The 24,140-nt window shown below is 44.8% G+C and overlaps 1 protein-coding gene across 4 annotated transcripts in view; it reads left to right on the top strand.

Moving 5' to 3' along the window:
• LOC146831152 (uncharacterized) overlaps positions 1–24,140 on the top strand; it is a 1,851,363-nt gene that overhangs the window by 633,880 nt on the left and 1,193,343 nt on the right. For all 4 annotated transcript variants that reach the window (XM_085605390.1, XM_085605389.1, XM_085605391.1 and 1 more), the window contains one exon: positions 7,649–7,816. In XM_085605390.1, the coding sequence (XP_085461516.1) occupies positions 7,649–7,816 (168 nt within the window). The remainder of the gene's footprint in view (positions 1–7,648; positions 7,817–24,140) is intronic.

The raw sequence follows: 24,140 nt of genomic DNA, 5'->3' as shown, positions 1-24,140 counted from the left end.
TTAACCCTCGGACATTCCAAGTCATACATTTATACGATGCACCCTTCATCTATAACAAGAAACCAGACAGAATTCGCAATACACCGGTCAACAGATATGCATACAAAGCCACACAGAGTTAAGGTTTCAAAGCGTCTCCAATTGGTGCACCAATGACTGAAAAAATTAAAACAATCTCCCCCACCCCCATCCACTTCAGCAACCCCAATTCGCTAAAGACCTGCCCTATAGAAACCTTCCACCCCAACAAAATTAACAAACCATGATATCCCAGGTGGGGAATACCCATTGGGGGCGTAGCGGCATAATCCACTCCCAGATCTACTAGGGAGGGGACCACCAGTATTCAGTAACTTCCCACCACCATAGCCATATCATTATTCACACCCAAATCACATTAGGTAAAGCCGTATATTAAGACCCCGCAATCACCCAAAGGCTAGTGCGGGGCAGGGGAGCATACAGTCACCCCCAACCCTTCACATGCAGAATCAAACACTTACGCAGTGAAGCAAGAACTCAAAAAAAAAAGAAACTGCCATGGTACAGACTGCAGCCTACGCACATATCAAAATTCAAAACAGCAGAGCAAATGTAGGATGACAGCAAAACAGTTAGCGAACAAGCAAGCGACTCAAACAATCCACACAGTCCATATAGTCTGAGAGGTGGACCAAGTCCATGTGCGGGGCAAAGCCCCTCTTACTGTTCAGTCATCTATGTCTGATGTCTGGTTCAAAGATTTCTGCTGAAGTTTCAGGGACTTGGTGTGGTCCATCGCGTGCTTAGGACTCGTGAAAATCTTGCCATCTGCTACCACTCCAATGCGCAGCCTGTCTGGACAAAGCATCGCGTACGGGATCCGTTCCTTGATCAATACCTTCTTGACATTTTAAAATTCCTTCCATGCTGCCTGCACATTTGCTGTAAAATCCGGGTAAAAGGATAGAACATTATTTTGGTAGGACGTTGTGCCCTTTTGATGCGTTGTGCGCAGGATAGTATCACGGTCCCTACAATTTAACAGCCTGGCAATTATTGGCCTCAGAGGAGTGCCAGGAGGAGGGCGCGTCGCCAAAGCTCAGTGAGCACGTTCAGCCGCGAAGAGGGTAGATAAGTGGTCAGCTCCACATATTGCGCGAAACATCTCCTCCATATAATCCTCCAGTCGCCCCATGTTCGTAGACTCCGGAAGGCCCAAAACGCGAATGTTATTGCACCTTGAGCGCGCTTCAATATCCTCATTCTTTGCTTGAATGACAGCTAGGATTTTCGTAATGTCTGATGTCTTTGCGGCGACCTGTTGTAAGCCCTCCTCCGCATCGGAAATGCGCTGTTACGCCTCTCCGAGCCGCGCCGCCTGCTTGTCCAGCTTGGCAGAAAAATTATCCATTCTACCGTTTAGAGCCTCAATCTTGCCATCTATTGCTTGGAGACTTTCGTGAATCGCTGCAAGCGATTTCTCCAACGCTGTAGGGGCCTGCGAAGAATCCAATTCCGAATCCGAAGCCGTAGTTTGCGCCGATTTGGGTCCCTTTCGCGGCTCAAAAGTGAGACGCGGTTGATTCTTCTCCGATTTGCCCATGATGCCATGATGCCCCCTCCTGCTAGTCCGATTTACACAGTAGCCATGTAGTGCCACCTCCCTCTCCCAGCCGCAGACTGACCCCAGCTAAGCACCAGCCAGTACACAGGCGGCGCGATCAGGAAGATACTCACGGAAAAAGTCCTCCACAGAATCTCAGGCTCTTTATCCACACAGGTATAGCACATGGGGTGGAAGGGGGGGGGGGGGCAGCCAGCTCGTCACAGCCAGTGCGTTATGCCCCAGTGTACGCCAGGCGGCAACTTCTAGCTCCCGTCGAGGACCAGCAGGAAGCGCAATATGTCAGGTATACAGTTTTGGCCCACAGCAGTGATGGAAAGAGGGGGGGGGGCGGGGCACCCACGCCAAACAAGACGAAGCAGACTTCACACAAGGGCACCGTTCCGATACCCATCCACCGTCCGCCTCTCCAGCACCCAGTCCAGCCAGTTAAGTCTAGTGCCGCCTGCCTCACTGCGTCCGGCTATGGCCTCCTCCGCTGCTTGTTCCAGGCACCTGCAGGCAACGAAACGGCGGCACACTCTATAGCCGCATGAAGGGAGGGGAGAGGAGGAGATCCCAACAGGGCCGCGCCGCGGCAGGAAAAAGCCGCTCGGTGCCCCCACCGTCCAGCAGCGAGTCCGCGGCCTGCTCCGGCAGTCCGCGCCGGCCGCTAGCGTAGTTCCAAGTCCCCAGGCACCGCGCTCAGGTCTCCCGCTCACCTCCGGCACCCACTGGCTCAGGTGAAAACGTCTAGTCCAGCTGCAAAGGGTGCGTCACCGCAGGCAGCGCTCCCCTCTTCTCGTTCCGGGCCACCCAGCATAACAGCCAATGGGGTTCATGCAGCTCCAATACACGGCGATCGGATCTTCCGAGCTCAACACGCCACCATTACCGCCACGCCAGCACTTCTCGTTCACCGCTGATCCTCCAAAAATAGGCACAACTCAAATTATATCGCCACAGAGGTCTCGGCGTCAGCAAGGCAGTTCCATCAGGCTGAGCAGCAGATGGCTCGATGGGGGAAGGATAGAGTCAGGATAGTTATCGGCGGCCGGCAGAGCAACACTAAAGTGCGGCCATCTTGCCGAGCACCAAGCCACGCCCCTGATTGATAAAAGGGTTGATTGATCCACACATGTATACTTGTTTAGGTCATTTGCCAAAACTTTGGAAATCTTTTTTTCTTCATTGGAGTTTTATACTTACTGAGATCACTGTACTACTTATTTTTTGGCATGGGGTTGGTTCTGTTTCACTTGGGACATTCTGTGCAATTTATATGTCTGTTTGACAGATATATATCGAACATTATATAAATGACTGAATATCTGAGACTCATTTTGTATGGTTCTCTCTATCTACATCCCAACTAGTAATTCTATTGCAATACCCTTTGTCTTTTCATTCTTCATTCAAAACACATTCCCACCATAAGTGTGTGGGTTGTTTTATAGTCTTGCATATTGGCAAAATGATGTAAGACATATGTTAGTATTTTTGAAAACACATAGGAAGGAATGCTAGTCTGTTTTTAGGAGAACAACAACATACACTGGGTTCCTTTTCAAAATTTGTAACTACAAGCATATTTTAAAAGTTCTGTGTCTCATCCTGAGGCTGAGATTAATTCATGCATTCCATCCATATCTTTTTGGATATCTAGGTGTGACATATTTACAGCAAGCAATTACCTTCTGTTAGACATGTCAGCCATAGGGTGGTCTTCCCCCAAACTTTTTGCATCCTTACCTCCTCTTTTTGCTGATTATTGTTGCTGGCCTTATGACTCTGAGCGAGCACTTTATAGCTACTGACCCGTGCTAAAGTGTATGTGTTTCTCCCCTAAACATGGTTTATCCACAATGGGGATGTTTAATTATCTGTAAGTCCCTAGTAGAGTGCACTACCTGTGTCCAGGGCCTGTAAATTAAATGCTATAAGTGGGCTTACAGCACTGATTGTGCCTTCCACACAAGTAGTCATTTAAACATGTCTCAGGCCTGCCACTGCAGAGCCTGAGTCTACAGTTTAACTTAAGCCTTAAACTCCCCTTATATAACACATGAGTCACCCCCAAGGTAGGTCCTAGGTAGACCATATGGCAGGGTGCTATATAAGTAAGAGGTAGGAAGTGTACTTTTAAGATTTGCATTTCCTGGTAGTGAAAAACACCTACATTTATTTGTCACTACTGTGGGGCCTACTCCTCTCATAGGCTAACAATGGGAATTCTTTTTTACAATTTTCTTTTTTTTGAGGAGTAGCATTTTCATGTTTTATATTGTTGAAATGGTAATGATAAATCTTCTTTACTGGTAAAGATGGATTTAACATTACTACTTTGGAAATGCCACTTGCAGAAACTTGGCATTTCTCTACTCTTAAAGCCCTGCGTAGCTGCAGCCTGTCTCTAATACACGTCTGGGGTGGGTGAAGTCTTGGCTTTCTGCATTCCCTCTAGAAAGTCACATGCAAAGTAAGGTTAGGTGTGTCTGAGTGCCCATCTGCATCCTGATGGCTCATCCTGGGCAGGATGGGAGGGAGGAGCTGACACACCTGAAAAGGCAGTGTCCTGTTCCCACACAAAGGACTGATAACCTCCCTGTAGTGAGTCTGGGCTAGGAAGAAAGGACCTCTGTGCACTCCAAAGACCCTTCTTTGACATTACCCCAACTTCACAGGCACAACTGGGTATAAGTACTGGGTCTCTGACCCACCAATACAGACACTCTAGACCTGTATAGAAACTCCATCAGGAAGAAGGACTGCTGTGCCTCTACAAGGACTGTCACTCTGCTGGACTTGTGCTCTGGAAGAACTGCTTGTCTGCTTTGCTGCCCTGCTACCATCTACCCTCTGCCCCTGCTAAGGAAGAACTACACTCTATTTAAACCCAGAGTGATCTCCAGGGGCTTGTTGGCTTACCTCCTGTTTCTGAGACTCAGGAATATCAAAGTCTCACCACCCTGCTGCTGTACCTGGTCCATTGGAAGTAGACCCAGGCTCTTGCTCCAGTCAAACCAACGCATCTCCTGTCAGTGTGTAGCTTAACCAGTGCATCGTCACTGTTGCGGGAGCAGAATTGGCACATCGCACTCGGAACCAGTGTATTGCCTTAAACATCCAAACGCATCAGAAGCAACGCATCACCGCTGCTGCAGTGTTGGGGAGGTCGATGCATCCCCTCGAATGTGTGGAGAAACCTGTTGTGCATCATCTGCGGAACCAACCCCTATAGGCTCGGCGCATTGTTTCTGAAACTGGCACATTGCCACAGCAGCGTGAAGAAAATAATGCATTACCTCGACTGCTGGATCGATGCATCTCTCAGCTGCACCCCTCATCTCGCAGTTGCGTCCCCGATCAAGGCACTTTCTTCAACGGGCCTTACATGGCTCCTTTATCATGTTTGCACTCCATCGCAATTAGCCTGAACTCTTGACTTTGCCCCAGTCTAGTGTGACCAGATAAACTCCATTGGCGCTTTTTGCTTCTAAGCGCTATCTTTGCAATTAATCTTTAAAAATTCATATCTCGACTTCTACTCATTTGATTTTTGTTGTTTTGGTCTTGTATTATTTATAAAATCATAGTCTATTTTTCTAAACTAATGTTGAGTCTTTTTGTGGTGTTTTCACTGTGTTATTCTTTGAAGTGTTGCAAAAATACTTTACACATTGCTTTTTAAATTAGGCCTGCCTGCTCTGTTCCAAGCTACCAATGGATGAGCACAGGTTAATTTATGGTGTGTATCTGATTTACACTGACTAGGATTGTGGTTCCTGCTTGGACGTGATGCATACCTCTGCCATCCAGAAACCCAATTTCTACTACCCACTGTGAATGAGGGAAAACAATGGCAAAGAATGCTGAAATCACGATATATGTAATTTCTCCAGTTTTATATTTTAACAAAATTATGGACGCCCATGTTTTATTGGAGGTACTGTTGGTACCATTCCAAAGGACATGGTTGCAAAGTTGAGTTTCTTTTTTTAAAAACATATTGTTTTAGTATTAGTATGATTGATATACTTTTCAAAGCCTTCACATGCAGTTAAGGTAAATTGGAAACTGCTGGAAGAGACAGTATGTCTCATGACCATATTGACCCTCAGCGCATAAAGAGGTCTTTAACTGGAATGTTTTCAGACTTCTTCACCTCCAATTTCTCTGGATTCAGTGTACCCTGTCCTTTATATATTCATGCACCTGTTTTGAGTGAGTGATATGCACATTACTTGCTCTCATGGAATCTGATAAGCGGTTTCTTTCTGTATAGGTCTTTCATAGAGAAATAAACCAGACTTTGTGAAAGGCACCAGTGCTCCTCAGTCTGCTGTAAATAATAATGATGCTACTTTTAAGTAGGACTAACTAATCTAATTGCGGTTTAAGGAACTATTTAATTCAGGCTTATGATAGTTTATGTTTCTTTGCAAGTTTTCTTTAGTGAAATCCAGATGGAGAGCTAGCTGGGTGTGCAATTATGTTGTCCCCCGCTTCCTTGACAAAGATGTCTACTAGTCTGTGACTTGCATGATGTGCAATACATGTCCCGACTAAAATTATTTTCTGCTTATGATTCATGATTTCAATGACATTTGCTAACTAATTAGACTACCTTAAACTCTGCAGTAACCTAAGGCAACTTGTGCAAAATGTCCAAAGCTGAAGCCATAATTAGACTTACTAGTTTGCTTCCTGTTGACATGATGCGGCTTATCAAAGCCTGAGTTTTTCCTTTGGAAATCCGCCTGAAAATGCGCACTACTCCAATAGGTTTGATTCAATATAAACAATACAACAACTCCATGATTGCACAGAACCTTTGAATAAAACCTCAGAATTGGAAAATTGGCACCCTGCTGATGTGGAGAGCTCTGTTAACCATGCTTGTGGTGGAATTTCCTAATCAGCTATATAGAGTGGAATGCATAGATTACCCACAGGTAATGGCAGGAAGCATGGGAAAGAGAGAGACATGTGAAGTTAGTGGTGGGGGAAACCATTCAGGCAATGAAGAAGTTGCTATATAATGTCAGCCGTTATGAGTGACTATAGAGAAATGTTGAAACCATTACCTTTGAACGACTGAAAACGACTAAAATGGCTAAAGCACAGCTAGTCGCTTACTTGCCACAAGTGGTATGTTTACTTACTGCTCTAGTCCAAATAGTCCTTTACAAGACACTCATCTAGCTGATTTGTGCTAGTAAAATCTCTTTGCTGGTGAGTGATCTCAGCAAATTAATGTGTCTTCTGTAGAAATGTATATGTAAGCCGCTGGTCACTGGCTTGCCGGTAAATAAGATAGCTCAGTGTGTTTTTCATGGACAGATTAAGAGACAGACCTTGGATCACAAGCTACAATTCCAGTGAGAATGACCAGCATTTAGAAGGTCTTTCATCAATAATTTAGGCAGTGGAAGGAGTTGATGCACTGATCCCTGCCTGCATATATCCTCTTTTACTAGTCCCCTTTTTTGTGCCTTTGATTGAATAAGTATCTCAGTGGACGCTTCTCTGCTTGAATATTTAAATCTGTGCCTGGGAACCTGGATTCTCTTTACAATTGAAACAGTTTCTATACGTATAACAGTTGATCTGCAAATGGGACTGCATATGGAAACATCTGAGAGGCCATACAGAGGGATTTATTCAACAAATTACATGATACAGAGAGGTGGCGAGTAGGCTGGTAGCTTTATCTTGAGGTCAGTTCTGTGGTTGTATTAGTTCTAATGGCCTCTCTAAGAATGTTTAAGGATCAACATTAGATAAAGTTACTAGGGAATTAGAAAAACTCCTTCTTGGAAACACAATTCGTAGCTTCTCTTTGTACTTAATCATGTATATTTCCCTTGTACAGTAGGTGTTCCTCAAGAGTTCATATTTTCTGTGCATGTGTTTTTTTCATTGTAACGATAGCGTCGAGTTAGACTCACTCTTACTGTTGGTGCATGTCCATTCAGGTCGCTACGACAGTGTGTGTGTACCTTTTTGAAATGATCCAATCTTCCTCATTCAGACACTGTAACACTGATATATCTTTGGCAGCTTGGTCTCCAGGAGACTGAAGTCACCAGACTTAACCAGAAGCTAAAAAGTCTTCAGATCGAGCTACGTGAGTTGTGGGATAAATGCAGCGACCAGGAAGACAAACTGAATAAAACTGAGAAAGCGTACCAGCAATTGTTTCACGAAAAAGAGATTCATATAGAACAGGTACGCACAATTGTTATTGCCGCATGTATTATGAAAAACACCTTTTTATATTATTTTGTTATAAATAAAACAAGATCATTGATATAATCTGCATGAATAATAATTTGATGGATATGTATCTCACAATTCGACAGTCAAAAGGGACACTGTGAAAGCGTGGCCAGTGCCTAGATAAACATGGTTTTATGTTTTCAGTTTCAAAATGCTTTGTTTGAAACTCTCCGATACCTAAGATTCAATTACTCAAATGAAGAATAACTGGGTTTTTGAGCTATTGAAGAGCACTTTAAGTGACTGGTCATCAAAATTAGAATTTAAATAGAGGTGATATCTGGTTAAAGGAAAACTCTTCAGACACTGGTGTCGGGAAAATTCAACATGTTTTCTGGACATGACTAGTTAAAACTTCTGAAATGGTAATGGAGTCTTAATAGGTGGTGTCTGAGAGATATGCTTGTTTAGAGTGAGCCTTGTGTACATGTCTGTTGAGAAATAGAGTAACTGGGGGGAAGACAGGCCCTGATGGGATATGTACTTGATGCCACTGATGTAATGTAACTTGGCAGCATTTGGCACCAGTAGCCTAAAAGATGCCTGACAAACCAGAAGAGTCCAGGTAGCCTATACGGTTAGTATTGCAGCACTTGTATTATATAAATGCACACTGGGTAATTAAAATGCACACTGTAACAAGGTAGCCACCATCTTTGAATGAAACACACGATTGGGTTACAATGGGAACTTTGTTGATTTTATAAATGGTAGGAGGTAGCTGAGTGGAGGAAGATGGTATACAGCTAAATATTCGAATATGATTCATGTTTTAGTTATTTTAAACAGTATGAGAGATGTGTTATTGCCCATCTATAATAAATGCAGCACGAAGGCTAACGGCCTTTTCAGACACCCTTTCAGAGGGCCATGTGGCATGCAGGGGTTTCTAGGCCCATCCGTGGTGGTTTAGGCATTTTACCGCTGTTGTCTCAGGTCCCGACCCATTATAGGTGCCCAGCCAAATTATCACACCTCGTACAGGGAGTCCTTATGGTACGGGTCCAGACTGGATCCCACTCCCACTAATGCTCTCCTCTTCCTCACAGGGCACATTGGTCTTTGCAAGCAGGCAGACACTGGTGCTCTATGCTCCAGGGCAGGTGGTCTTGATCTCTTTGGGTGATATCCCCTCATCCAGCAAGAAGACAAGAAGGCTTTGGTCCCCAGTACCAGACATAGGCAAAAGTATTGCATAGCTTTCCCTTCTCACACAGCCCGGCTGTCTGTTGGGCAGATACGTTTTTGGGAACTAAACCTTCCCTTCTTATAATCCTTTTCCAGACACCAAATGTGATTTAGAGTCTGAGTCTTTGAAGTTTTGTGTTGGGTTCTGCTTCTTTTGAAGTGGACACTTTTCTCTTTCTTCTTTCCTCATGAATGATGTCTGTCACAGCAGGCAAGACTCAGAAGCTCATTGTCCCACAACACCACTCATTAGAGTGACCAGAGTTCACACCTGGATGTCAACCACAGTGCTATGTGCATCAAAAGGTTAATCCCAGACCCCCAGCCCTACTCTTTTTGTTGCCCATATCAGCCCCATCTCTCTTCCTGAGATATGGCCAGGCCACTTCGTTGTGATCTATCACTGAATCAAAAAGCAGTCTTTTGAGCAGTAAAGAGAGTCTTTTCCTTTTTCCTCCAGTGTGTGTCCCACCCAGCTCTCAGGAATGCAGCAATAAATATATGTGTCTGGGGGAACTACTCTACTCATGTATTCACCAGGCAGGCATGGGCTTCCCAAAATGAAACCCAGGGTCCTCCATATAATGTACATTGCAGGCACACTCACTTGCTGTACATTCACTGCACACTTACTGTCCAGCACTAGTACCTCCTTCTACTGTACCACTACATGTATATATGAATATGTTAAACCAGGGAGTGTCATTTACAAACACACACTGCCAACACACACACTCATCATGTGCATGCTGCACAACACTTCATTCTTCATGTAAGTACACATACACCCAGAACATGCACTCATTGTGCATGCACTGTGCAACGCTGCAGCTTTTATGTCATGTATTCATTACAGGCATACATACATTCAGAACATACACCAATCTCACATGTACTACACAGTGCTACTCTATCTCTGTACTGTACTCTCCCAAGCTCACATACCACAGCGCAAAGTCAATATTCCTGCACAGCATTCCACATTTACCAGATGTAGGCCAATGGTGAGTTAAACACACAGCATCGAAAGGTTTAAAAAGGTGAGTGAGCATGTAGGCCTCACTTCAGTGACATAAGGTGAAAAGGTCCTCTTCACTACAACTGCACAGTATGCTGACACACCGCATTGGTGCTGCTTAACTCCTTGTGAAGACCGTGGTCTTCAACCATCTTGCGTAATTACCACAAAATTACTCGTAATTAGGCGCAAATACGTGAGAAATGTAATCCCGCATTTAGTGCTCTTTTCTTAGTGCAAAATGTACCCTCGCGTCTAAAATGGGCCTGATGATGCATTTTGCTCTTAGAAAATAGCACTACATGGTGCAGAACTAAAACAGCAGTAGCCAGCTGCTGCTCACTCTCTTAGGGGCCTATTAGGATGGCGGACGGACCTGAGTCTGCCCGCCATCCTTGCGGTGTTAGGACCAGCCGCCAGACATGTGGTGGTCCCGCACAGCAGTTTGACATTGCGGCGGGTGCTTCTTACAGCACCATCCACCGCGATCTCAAAATCGCAGGCCTGGCACTTCCCTGCACCACGGGGCAGGCACCACGTGGTGCCTGCCACTTGGTGCAGGGAACCTCTGGGGGGTACCAAGGCAGTACCACCCCTGTGCACCCCTCCCCCAGGGGCCCGCAACGGGCCCCCAAAGCCAATCCCCGCCAACCCTTCCATGCCACGGAAGGGCCTGTTTCAAACACACATAATTATATGGGTGGCGGTGCCTGCTAGGCACCGCCACCATATTTCTGGCCCAGCACTGCCTGGCCGGCAATCGGAACAATTGCCGACCGGCAGAAAAGCAGTGGACGGACTTTGCGTCCACCGCAAAACCCCCGCCATCATAATATGGCGGGGGGCATTTCATGTTACGATGGCGTGACGGTCGCACCGCAGCTATCGTAATGAGCCACTTAGTTTGTTGTTTCTGTGCACCTGTGGTAGGATTTTTGCCCCGAATTACTCATAATTGTTGTAATTGCATAATGTTGGTAAGTTTGCATAATGAGAGTAATGTATAATTACTGAAATTATTACGGCGTAATAAAAACTTTGCCCGAGCCTACTTTCCCCTTCATCTGGCTAGCATCTAATAAACTGTGTTCTCTGGTTTAAGCGCTGCACATTATGTCCTTGATCCGAAACCACACATATATATGGTCGCCCAAAATCATGCCCCTAACCCTTTAGCTCCGCTTTTTAAAAGATCTAATACTATGACTATTTGTGCTTTAATGTTTACTGTGACTCTTCTATCGCCACCTGTCAACTTGCAGGAAAAGGCACGCATAAAATTGATTAACATTGCTATTATGTAAACTTAAGGCATTGCTTTATGAAGGTGTGTTAATATGTTAACATTATCAGACCTAGAGGCCACTCCCTGTGTGCTAGCGGTAGATCTGAATAGGTCCGAACAGTAATCAGGGATCCAATTAAAGTATATAATTCATAGCAAGGGAAGCCTGGTGTAATCACTGATGATTTCAAATCCAATAGGGCATCTCTCCACTTTTAACCACAGAGAATATACTTAAAGGCAACTGTTCAGATAAATACTGCAGTAGTTACTATAGACTTTCCTGACTCTGCAAGGTGAATTTTCCCCAGCCATGTACTATTAACATAAACATTTCTGTATGACCTAATGTTATGTGGGCATATTGCCCCTAAATTTCAGTCTTAGGTAAAGGCTGTTTGCCAGGCACCCATAAGTAGAGTTTTAGGCAAAGGAGTAATTTTAGAAGTGTCTAAGGTCGGGAAGGCCATTATCTCCTCTGGTATTTGGCATCTATACTGAACCATGGATCAATGAAGTGGTGGAGTTTAAAGTGCATCAATGATGGTAGAAAGTGGAGGGCTAGTGGTCTCAGTCTGTGTGGGCAATGTGCCTTTAGTTGCATCGAGAATAACTTATACAATGCCTATCACTAAAATGCTTGTAAAATAATATAGAAGCATCTCTAGGTATAATTTGAAAATCACCATTAAAGCTGTTACAAAACTCCAGTTACACTCTTAACTGATCATTAACTATGTTTCTAATACTGTACATTCAGGGGTTAGGCTTTGTGTCACATAAGACACATATATGCATACGAAGACATCAATAATGACACGTTCACATTAAATTATAAATACCTGCTATTTAAAATTATAGCAGCAGGTCACTAAGGATCAACCTAGGCCTTGCATGTATATGTAGTTGTGATATAATGATATTTAAACACTCTATTCCATTCAGTTTCTTTACCTAAATAGAGGTATTCCTTTTGTATGTTTCTAGAAGCAATTAGTAGATATAATAGACCCGTTGCGCGTGCTGCATCGCATTTGGCGATGCAGTGCTCGCAACAAAATTCGTTTTATTGATTTAAACGTTTACCTACATCTAATTGCCCGTAATCCATAGTTTACTACCCCCCATTCTGCCCCTCCCCCCCCACACGTCAGCCCCCGGCAGCACTCCCACCACGGGCCGCTACTGAATCTAGGTTGTGTAGGCTACCACAATTGGGCATGCAGTGGCCCATTCGAATGCAACCCTTGGCCCACCCAAATAAAAATTCCTGGAGCCGGGCCTGATGTACGAGTCCCCTAAAATTAATATATTGTGTAATTAGCGTGAAAAGGGATAATCAGGGATAATCTGCAATGTGGATTTGGAGTGAAGATATTGTAAGGATAGTGTCTCGTAAACAACTAATTTACAGAGCTCTTGAGCAGAAAATGATAGTTTTGGTATACAGCTATGTGTGGCGTTGAAAGCTAATCAGGTTTATTACCAACGTTTTTGAGAATTGCTTTATAATTCCTGTGATATCTTCATATTTGTGGGTAACAGGCAGTTAGGGGTGAGCAGCCAAGAAAGGGATAGGTGCACACACGTGGCAAATGCCTAGTGGATCCTTTCTTTGGTCATGTGATATAGTTAATGGTGCTGGAGATGAAAACCTTAATTTCTCATTTCGTTTGGATCGTTGAAAAGGGGATATTGTACACAATCATTATCCTCAACAGTATATTCATTTGTCCTATTCATTTTCAATTCAGTTATTGTGAAAGTGTATTCTCTAATTGAACATATTTTTGTTTCCACAAATAAGGAGTGCATGGCATCACCAGATTTCTTTGTAATATCAATACCAGTTTTGCACAAAGTGTATTGTAGGGAAGGTAATTATATTGGAGGGAATGATTTTTGGTTTTGATTAAGATGGCAGACAGGACCTATTTGTTATAGTTTGGTATATCTCTTTTTAGGATGCACTGTATTCTAAATTTGTATAAAAATGTTATTAAATAATTGATGCATAGAGGTGATAGTTCCCACCTTTTTAGGATTTCTCGTAATCCAATCAACATTTAAATACAAAATCCCAACTGCATACATACTATTTAGGTCTCACCTAGCGAAACAGCACATGAACTGCTGGCTTGCGAGACTATTGTCGTCCGTTTTGCTTTGGAAGCTCCACCCATGCTTCTCATTGGCGCGCATGAAAAATCCTTGCTTTTGATTGCAAGGGAGGCATGCTTGTTCCCTCCCTGGCTCCTGTTTGCCGTGCCTGCCCAGACAGGAGATGTGCATGCGCATGGCGTCTCTATTGCTGACGACGGACTCAACAGGGTTTGTTTATGTTTTGGAGGTGGTCTACATCTCTCCACGTCACAGAGGACGTCATTGTAGGGGGTCCGATGGGTAGCAGGCGGGAAACTCAGTGTCGCCGAAGCAGCTGACGTGCTCAGTGTTCCTGTTCAGAGGATCGCTCGGATGCGGCAGCTTCTCCTGCCTTCTCGAAACAGGCGTCTCACACACTCACATAATCCAGTCGATGTCTGCTCTTAGGACAGCTGCTTTAATTGCTGCGTGCCTCGGTTTGCACTAATATAAAATAGAACATTTGCATACTGTATCAGTGGGGATTAATACAAAATATCTTGTTTTACGCTGGAAAATGTAAATATTTTTTCATATTTTATACTGCAAGCAAATTCTTTTACGTAGTTATTGGTAGAAGTCAGTCCACTTTTTGTTTCGGTATTTGCTATATTGTTTATTTGGGAACTCATTTAATGTAAGCCTATACTCGCCAGTGCATAATCAAGGCTGCGCGTATATCAATATACATACATGGGGGCCTATTCGGATCCTGGAGAAACCGGGTACGAACCGTCGGTCGGAGCGTTTTCTCCATCCGACTCGGACCCGGTAAAAACACCATACAAACATGCAAGTACGATTCGTACGGTAACACCATTACCGTACGATTCGTACAAAACACCGACCGACACAAAAACACATACAAATGTGATCCGGGACGGCGCGTACGCGACATGCGGACGGAGTCAGGCAGCTTGTTACGTACCAGCAAGTACGATTCGTACCGACAGCACTCCGGACGGCTATATTTTTACAGCACACAAAAAGTGCCGGAAAAGCTAAGTACGCCGCGAAGCGTGAGGAAAAGGGGGCCCGGTACGTGCCGAACACCCCCCAGCCCCCCGTATGTCCGCGACTTACCCCCAGCCCCCCCATGTCCGTGCCGTACCCCCAGCCCCCCCCGTATGTCTGCGACGTACCCGCACCCCACCCGTGTATGTCCGTGACGTACCCGCACCCCACCCGTGTATGTATGGTGCGGACCCCCACCTGCGTATGTATGGTGCGGACCCCCACCCCCGTATGTACGGTGCGGACCCCCACCCCACCCCCGTATGTACGGTGCGGACCCCCAGCGCGTAGCACTGGGGGTCCGCACCGTACATATGGGGGTGGGGTGAGGGTTCGCACCGTACATACGGGGGTGGGGTGGGGGTCCGCACCGTACATATGGGGGTGGGGTGGGGGTTCGCACCGTACATACGGGGGTGGGGTGGGGGTCTGCACCGTACATACGGGGGTGGGGTGGGGGTTCGCACCGTACATACGGGGGTGGGGTGGGGGTTCGCACCGTACATATGGGGATGGGGGTTCACACCGTACATACGGGGGTCGGGTGGGGGTTCGCACCGTACATACACAGGTGGGGTGCGGGTACGTCACGGACATACGGGGGCTGGGGGTACGGCGTGGACATAGGGGGGGGCTGGGGGTATAGCACGGACATGCGGGGGGTGTTTGGTGCGTATGCGGGCACATGTGTGGACATCTCCATGGTTGCTATGGAGGTTCGCTTCGTATGGTGTTTTTACCATACGGTTGTGGATTCGGACGGACGGGACGGATCGTACTTGCGCGTACAGACGTCGGTTTACTGAGTCGTACGTAAAACCGTCCGGGGACGTGTCGGACACTTTTTCCGACCCGAGGACGTATCGGGGTATATTCCCAATGCGATTCTTATGGTGTTTTATACATACGAATCGTACTTGCCAGTTTGTACGGGACTTGAACAATTCGTACGTAAAAAAATCCGGATACGATTCGTACGGGGAATATTTCTCCAGGATCGGAATCGGCCCCATAATATTTAATGTTGATATGGTAATTTAAGCAGACTTTACGTATCACTAAAACCAAAATGACACTAAATACCTTGCGTTATATGAAGACATTCCTAACTAAGTTTACAAAACAGTATTGCCATTGAGTAGACTATATTTATGTGAAACCTGCTCTTAGCAGTTTTCAGACATCTATGGAGCCTGCTAAGGATGCGTGTGAAATCTAGCCATGTGCAAAACTGCCTTTTATCCTTACAAGGTCAGCAGACAGTTTTAAAGTCTGGCAATGGTAACATTTGTTATTTATAGTGTTGTTATTGCAGGAAGTGCTTGGTGAAGGCTACGTTTTTATTTCGATTATGCACCAACAAAATATGTTGCACTATGAAGGGGCTACCACTTATCGCAATCCACCGTAACAAGTTTGAAATCAAAAAATGATTCCTGGAGTCATCAGGATCGAAGGCATGAGATAGGCAGGTTTGGTCAAAGAATGCAGGGTTAATCCAAAGTCGTACAGGCCAATGGTAAGCTGGAACTATAACAGCTCAGCAGGTTGAGCACACGCTGCAGCTGGTCACAGCAGACTAGGAATTCCATCCTGCCAAATTGAAAAACAAATCTGAGAACAATATGGCTAGGTATCAGAAACAAGAAATGTATAGTCCAAGAAAAGTAATTTCGTTTGTTTCGTGTGCTTTGCAAAGGCCCACTACTACAGACTGATATCAATTTAAACCAGCTGTGCGTCTCAAACGCAATAGCCATGGAATCGCAGCTTATCTGTTCTTAGATGATCACCTACCTACCTTTGCAGAAGGTGCTTTAATCCACAGGAAACTTTAGCCTACAGTCTAATTTTGGTACAGGACAGTGTTTGCAGTACGAGTTCTTTGGTAATGCAAGATTGACTGTACGTGGCAGTGCCAATGTGGTTAACATCCACAATGTGATTTCTTTAAACGTATTCACAGACAATAACAATGCATTTCCAGAAAGTCTTGGAACTTCTAAACATGTGCATAATTCAGCTAGTTGTAAGCGCTGCATGTCTCAGAGCTCAACAACCATTTGCAATGCAAAAGGTCTCGCAATTGCGAGAGTTTGAGCTATTGACATTGTAAATGACAAAGCCTTTCATTTATGCATTTTGAAAACCTGCAAGAGGTGTGTAAACACGCACTTTGTACTTATAGTCGCCGCTTGCGAGAAGCAAGGCTGGCAGTATTAGCGCCTCTTTTACTGCCAGCCTTGCTTCTTGTAAGCAAGGACTGGAAGTACAAAGTGCATATTTATGCACTGCTTGCAGGTTTTCAAAACACATAAATAATAGGCATTGTCATTTACAATGCCAGAAGCTCAAATTCTCTCAAATGCGAGACCTATTGCATTGCAAATGCTTGTTTCAGTAATTGTTGGTCATGGTTATTTCAAGCACTTTGTTATTTACTTTAAGGTAGACATTTCAAAAGCTGCTGCAAATTCTGAGGCTTTTACTGCTTACTATTTAAAACTAAAAATGCAAAAGCTTTGTGTTAGACCTGTCCTCCTTGATGTGGTCTGCCCCCAAACATTTTGACTTCTCCCCCCCTGTCTGGATTTTGTTTATGTTGGCATTAGGATTCTATGCACTTTACCACTGCTATCGAGTGCTGGACTGTTTGTGCTCTCTCCTTTAAACATGGTAAAATTAGCTTATACCTAAACGCCACATTTAATGTACCTATAAGTTCCTAGTAAAATGGTACTATGTGTACCTAGGGCTTGTATATTAATTGATACTAGTGGGCCTGCCGCACTTATTGTACCACCCACTAAAGTAGCTCTTTAAAACCTGTCTCAGGCTCGCCATTGTGGCCTGCAGTGCAGTTTTGAATTTACCAGCTTGTAATAATGTAAGAATGAGGGGTAGGCAGAGTTGATGATGAATCACAATGAAAGTTTATTCTTTAGTTCAAGCCGGTATAATTGGTTACAGGAATTGTAAGTTATAAGGTAGTAAAAGCCCCACTGAGAGCAGCATCCCATTTGCTCAGCCCACACACTATTCTGACATTCACTCAACCAGGCACACAAGAACATTCTATGATATCACATACACTATGGCTGAGAAGCAGAGAACAGACTACAAAGAAAAGAATACATAGCAAGAAGAGCAGTATACCACACAGTTCAACCTGGAAAAATAAACCTTTGACGGGCCCAAACCTTCCCTTTTAAAACATATGTCACCCCTAATGTAGACCCTACCCAGCCTATAGGTCAGGGTGCACTTTATTAAAATGTAGAACATGTGTTTTTAAGTTTTACATGTCTCGGTTGTGAAAAACTCCTACATTTGTTTTTCACTATTGAAAGGCTTGTCTGTCCTTTTGGATAACATTGGGTTGCCTGATTACATTTAATGAGAACTAACGTTTGATTGGGAACAGATAGAAATGTCAAGTTTAGACTCAAATGCATTGTAATTTAATGGCAAAGTTGGATTTTGAGTCACAATTTCTGAAAATGCTACTTTTAGAAAGATGGTATTCTCTTGTCCTGGGTCACATGACTGTGAATAGCTTAACAGTGAGACAAAGGGGGACTAGGTGTTGGCAAGATGGGCGGGGAGGATCTGTTCCCTGCCCCACTTATATTTCAAAGGGCTGCCTCCAGCACACACACACTAAAGGGCTTGACACCAGCCATTTGTCACCCTAGACTATTTGAAGCCTTGACAGGGTAGGGAAGAACTTTCCACTGCCAGATGTGAGGGTAGCCAAAATGCCATCCCCACTTCAAAGGCTGGCACCAGGTATAAATATTGGACATCCGGAACCACCTCTTCAGTACACCCCTGGACCTGTGGACTTTGCAGAAGAAGGACTGCCTTGTTCCCCAGAGGACTACCATGCTGCTTGAGGGTTACCCTGTTCTTCAGACGACTGTTCTGCTTCTACCAGAGGACTAACCTGCTGCTTGAGACATTCCTTGTTTTTCAGAGGACTGCTCTACTACTAGAGCCATGTCCTGCTTTGGGAGAAGGTAGACTGGACCTGCATCCTTCATCCAAGGCTAACCTGAATTACTCCAAGGATCAGTTGGTTAATCACCTGTTCTGAGATACAGGAATACAACAGGCTCCAGAGGCCTCCCAGTAACTACCCAGCTGACCTGCTGCACTGGACCTGCTACTGAACCTGCCAGAGCCCTGCTGGCCACGCCTGGAGTGAGTTTCGTATCCCTAAAAGGTGCCTACCCAGGTCCTGGACCCTTGGTTGTCATCAGAGAGAACATCTCCTGTTTTAACTGAAGGTTCCATCAAATCCAGTGGGATGTAAAACAAAACCCTTGCTAAGCCTAGCCTCACAGCTCAAAGCTTCGTTGAAACCGTTGATGTTGATTGACGCAAAGCCCACTGCACTTCTGCAAGCTTCATTGGAACCAACGATGAGTGGCACAAAACCCAGCAAAGCCTTCCCACACAGATGAAAACATCATCAAAAGCGACGCCAAGTGTAACAAAAAATTGCTGCACTGCCTCATCGATACAGATACCGGACAACGCAAAGCAGTGCTGCACATACCTTGCACCAAGAGCATAAGATACAATTCGCAGCAGTACAAAATTGGTCAAATGGCTGGACTTTAGTTGTGCTGTTGACTGGGGTGGGGCTAGGTCCCAAAGCAATTCTCCCTGGTGCAGATTGAAGGTGATTTGGCCTGCTTCTCAGACGCTGCATCCAGTGGTTAAAAGCGCTCTGAAACTCCTGCAGCATGGGTCAAACAGCTGGACTTTTGCTGTGCTGCTGCCCGGGATGGGACTACATCCCCCAGCATTCTCCCTGGTGTAATTTGAAGCTGGAGCTGCATGCTTGCCACAGGCTGCATCCAGCATTTAAAAGCGTTATGTAACTCCTGCAGCGTGGGTCAAATACCTGGACTTTTGTTGTGCTCCTGGCTAGGGTGGGACGACACCCCACAGCATTCTCCGTGGCGCAAATTTAAGGTGGGGCATCCTCCTTGCTAAACGCCACATCCAACGCATAAAAGTGCTATTAAACTCCTGCAGCACAGGACGCATCTGCGCGAGGTCTGGGTCAAGACAGGCCCATCTTAGCCCAGAAGAGGCTAAGCTGGGCCATCCTCCTCGGCTTCTGATTTGAAGGTACAGTTTGGATACTCTCAAGTCTTCGTATTTTAAATTGTGTATGCACATTGTGCTGTTTGACTGTCTCACCTGTTTTGATTTGATTGCTCAAGTTTTTTTCATTCATCTGTCTCGATATGGGCAAAAAAAAACTTGTGGAGGGTAATTCAGTTTCTACTCCTCTCATAAAATGTTCCTCCTTTGATCGTATGTTGAAAAGAGCAATGGGGGTCATTTGCTTTGAAATTGCTCTCACTGAGAGAAGGTTTACAATAAACCTGGATAGTGCTTCCCTTGGTATACCTTTGATGGATATTGCTTCTGACCCCCTTGTGGCTATGGCTGACATCCCTACCATGCCATCTTCAATTTTACTGTGTCTACTGAGGTTTCCAACTCGGCATCCTTGGTAGCATGTGAAACTGATAACCCTAACCCTGCACCCACCAAGGAAGTTAAAACGGGTACTTGCACTAAGCATAACGCTAATACCACCAAAGCATCTCAGGCAAACTTAACATTGGTTATAGGCACAGAGGTCCGAGTTCTTTCTACCTCTCCAGCTACCCCATCAGGGGTTACAAACCTGAGTCTGCAATGTATGGAACGTTTCATGGAGGGTTGTTTTGAGAAGCGCAAGTCACTGTTGAATGCTGAACTTTCCCTTTTAATTTCTTGCCTTGAAACTATTGAAGCCCAACTTGCAGCACTACCAAGTTTGCATCTTCCAAAAGTTGCTAAACACATCTCTTGAGTCAGAGATATCCCACAGGCATCTGCCCCACAGCTGCCCCAGGCGATTCCTCCTATCCCAACTCCTATCCACAGGAAATGACCAAAGTGCCTTTCACAGAAAACAACTTAATTAATCAACCCACTCTGGTGTTGGAGGACAGCCAATTCCTCAGTTCATCACTCCGTTTAGGCAGAGAGGAAGTTGTTGGTGCACTTGTAACTCACGGAAGATGAGGTATTTAAACAGTGAGCTACCTTTCATTTCTAACCAGGTGACAGTTAATCATCCTCCTGTTGCTTGCCCTTATGTGATTGTTCTTATCTTGGTTCCCCCTCTGCTTAGTGGGCAGAAGGAATCCAGTGAGGAGTTGTACAACAAGACCTTAGATTGGCTTGTACACTATAGAAGGATGCCTTTCCACTTTGTCGAATATATTTTGCTGACCCGTAGGTGTGGTGGACGGTGCACAGTCGATAGACCAGGAGACTGTGTAATAGTGAAATTTTGATCTCTGTTTCTGGTGCAAAGTCTTCTGGTTCGGCCTAGAAGCTACACCGTCAGTGGCGGCTCCTCTGCTAAGGCGAGGAGCGTCGCCCCACTGCTCACTGAGTGAGCAATTAAAAATGAAAAAAATGAAATTATAATAACTTAACACTATTCTAATTTTATTTAAACGTATTGGCTCCATTGTTTGGGGTGGGGCGGGGCTGGGCTGTTTCGAGGCTAGGGGAGGAGCGGTGGTACGCTTTTATGTGCGTATGAATGTTCTACAACCAGGCTGTATTACAGAATGGGTGTAGAGCATGCCCAAGGTCCCATTCCCTGTATGAGCGCCGAACCGTGGCACTCAGACCAATCACAACACTGCATTTCAGCGTTGTGATTGGGCCAGGGGAGCCTGGGTGCTTCCTGCTTCCACAAAAGCCGAGAGGAGGACAAGAGAACAAAGGAAAGGCAGTGGCTGACCACATCCAGCTGGGTTTTAAAAAAAAAAAAGATTTTTCCCTCTTCCCTCTCTCTGCTCCCTCCCACCCCCCAACTCCCATTTGGTAGCAGCCACTACTGCGCACAGTAGGTAAGAGAAATATTGCCTCGGTCCCATTAGGCTATTTCTACATACCTAGTGTATCTTATTCACAGACAAATGTTAACTATTTGGAATCTTTGGTAACCTGATACAAAAGTGAAGGGAGGAATCAGCAACCTTTGCCGCCCTGTTTGAATCAAGCTCTGTTAAAGGTAGGGCAGGCATGAGGCCCAGAAGTTGTTACTCCAAATCAAGGACATCATTGTTTAATCCCCACTGCAAACCGTTATGAAGATCTTTCCAGTCCAGTCTGACTTTGTTGGTACCACACAGGACAATTCAACTCTTGACAACCTCAAAACTCTGGCCATAAAGAACGGTACTTTGGGGAAAAGTATGACTTGTCCCTTCACTCTTCTGAGTTAGAATATTGCAGGACTGAAAGACAAAACCTGACCTGGCTCACCAATATTGCTAAGTTTCACTTTGTTGTTCTGCAGGAAACCTGGGATACTTCTCTGTCATCATACAAGTGCTTTGCCTGCTATTCTTCTCCCACCATCCCCATCTCCCATGATAGAGCCAAAGGCGGCCTCTCCATCTCGATTAACTTGAGTCTGCAGGTGGAAGTGACCACCGTTGATTTTGGGAGCTTTGCCTTTTTAGTTCTGCTTATTTAGGAAAACTGTCCCCTTTTTATTTTTATTTTAACTTTTACAACAACAAATTCTCAAGTTCTGTGTTTCTTCATTTTACTCATATGTTTGCTTTACTCTCAAATTTGTAGCCGTTAAGGGCTGGTGCAATGTCCCAGCCTATTATTCTTTTGCATGGGGACTTCAGTGCGATATTGCCAGCTTACTCAAAGGTTGGGGGGCCGTTATATGAGGCATTATCCAGGGGGCAATGTGATAGTTAATGTGTGGAGCTTGGAACACTTATAGCTGCGCATGACCTGGTTAACCTTGTCTATATGTTTAGAGGGGTTGGTTTCCCGATAGCCTGATACAGAGGACACTGTTGTGTTCTCGTTTATCGACTATATGTGACAAGGAGCCTTTTGGTTTGGTTTTCTTGGGGAGAGGTCATGGATAGAGAATGGGGGGGCATAACTTTCTTTTTTGATCCACAGGCCATCTGCTGGTGAGCAGGATCAATCACCCTACTGAGGTAATCTCTAATACCTAACATTTTAATGATGGCCTCAGGCTTATCTTTCATTTAAAGGAACACATTTAATGGAACCAGGGATACCCTGGCTACATGATTGAGGATACAGCTTGGATTGTTGCTCAATTGTCTGTCAGATATAAAATGGTACGCTATGTTAGCTCATTATGAAAATTTAAGCCAGGGCACAAGACACTCTTTGTCGAAGCCATTTTGGTTTAACCAGGGGGACCCCCTGTGGTTTGATGGACACTGTTCGGCAGCCAACCGTAGGTTAAAGAAGGCCCTTGTAGCAACTCCAAAAGACTAGGAGTAGGTTAGAGTTGCCCACAAGCTTTCTAAAACACTTTGAGGGCCAGGAGGAATGCCTTGCATAGGAGGGATTCCGAGCTCTTGGAACATGCAGCAGTAGCAAAGAACAGCATGATCTGGGACCAAGTCAAGAAGATTGAGCAATGAAATGCCCCGGAAAGCCCACTCTTCAGTTGTAACATCTTGGGGCCAGAGTGGATCTATCATTTCACTGCCATTTAGCACCTGGAGGAAAAGGAGTGTCTGGAGGAACTTTTGAAGTGCTGACTATGCCACTCTACACCATTTTATATATCACTCCCAGGACAAGAGGTTGTTAGCCCCAGAACCCGATGGTGTACTGATAGACCTTATTAAGTGCAAGACTGATTTGTGGGGACCCCTGATTACCAATGTTTTAACCACTCTTTGAGCAATATTTTCCTTGCTCACAGTTTGACCTACCATCGTGCCCATTGTCAAAATAAGGGAATTGTATGTTGCCTAATTGTTATTACTCCATCTCCCTCATTGATAGCATGGTCAAATTAATTGGCAGGGTAGTTTATAATCGCCTAACACCGTGGGCTAAAGATAGTAATATCCTCTGTCCCTTCAAATATTACTTTCGCTCTTGGTTGGGTACTGTGGAGCAGTGCTTGAATTTGAATTTGATAGCAAGTATAGCATCACCAAGGGCTGCCCACTACACCTAGCCTTCATCTACCTTTCTACAGCCTTTGATTGTGTTAATAGAACCAAGCTGTGGCTGATGTTATTGGATCTCGAGGTAGAGGTGGCATCAGTGACCTTTCTACATTTTTTACACGAAAATCCAGCTGTGAAAATCAGCTTTGGACTGACAGGTGAGATGTCAGATGTATTATACCTTGCACGAGGGGTGCAATAAGGGTGCATTTTGGCCCCATTACTCTTCTTTATTTAGATAAATGGTGTGTGCCCCTTAGTAGATATCCCTAAGATTGTTAATACACAGGTACCCACGTATTTCTATGCCGACAACTTGTGCTTCCTGGCAGAAACCCCGAATGCTCTTCTGATGCTAGTGGACTACTTTGTTTCTTATGTGAGCAGTTTGAATCTGGTAACAAATTACGTAAAGTCTCGCATTATGGCTTGTATTCCAGGTAAGAAAAGCACACCCAAGCTTTTAATAAAAGGCTAATTACTAAATAGCATGAGTAATTTCAGATGTTTAGGGATTATTTTTAATTCTAAGGGCTCCTGACAACTGCAGCTTAGCAGCTCATGACTTAA

The sequence above is a fragment of the Triturus cristatus genome, chromosome 5_1, assembly GCF_964204655.1.
Source record: "Triturus cristatus chromosome 5_1, aTriCri1.1, whole genome shotgun sequence".
NCBI classification, from domain to species: domain Eukaryota; kingdom Metazoa; phylum Chordata; class Amphibia; order Caudata; family Salamandridae; genus Triturus; species Triturus cristatus.
The sequence above is the reverse complement of the archived record's forward strand: the minus strand, read 5'-3'. Positions and strand labels throughout refer to the sequence as shown.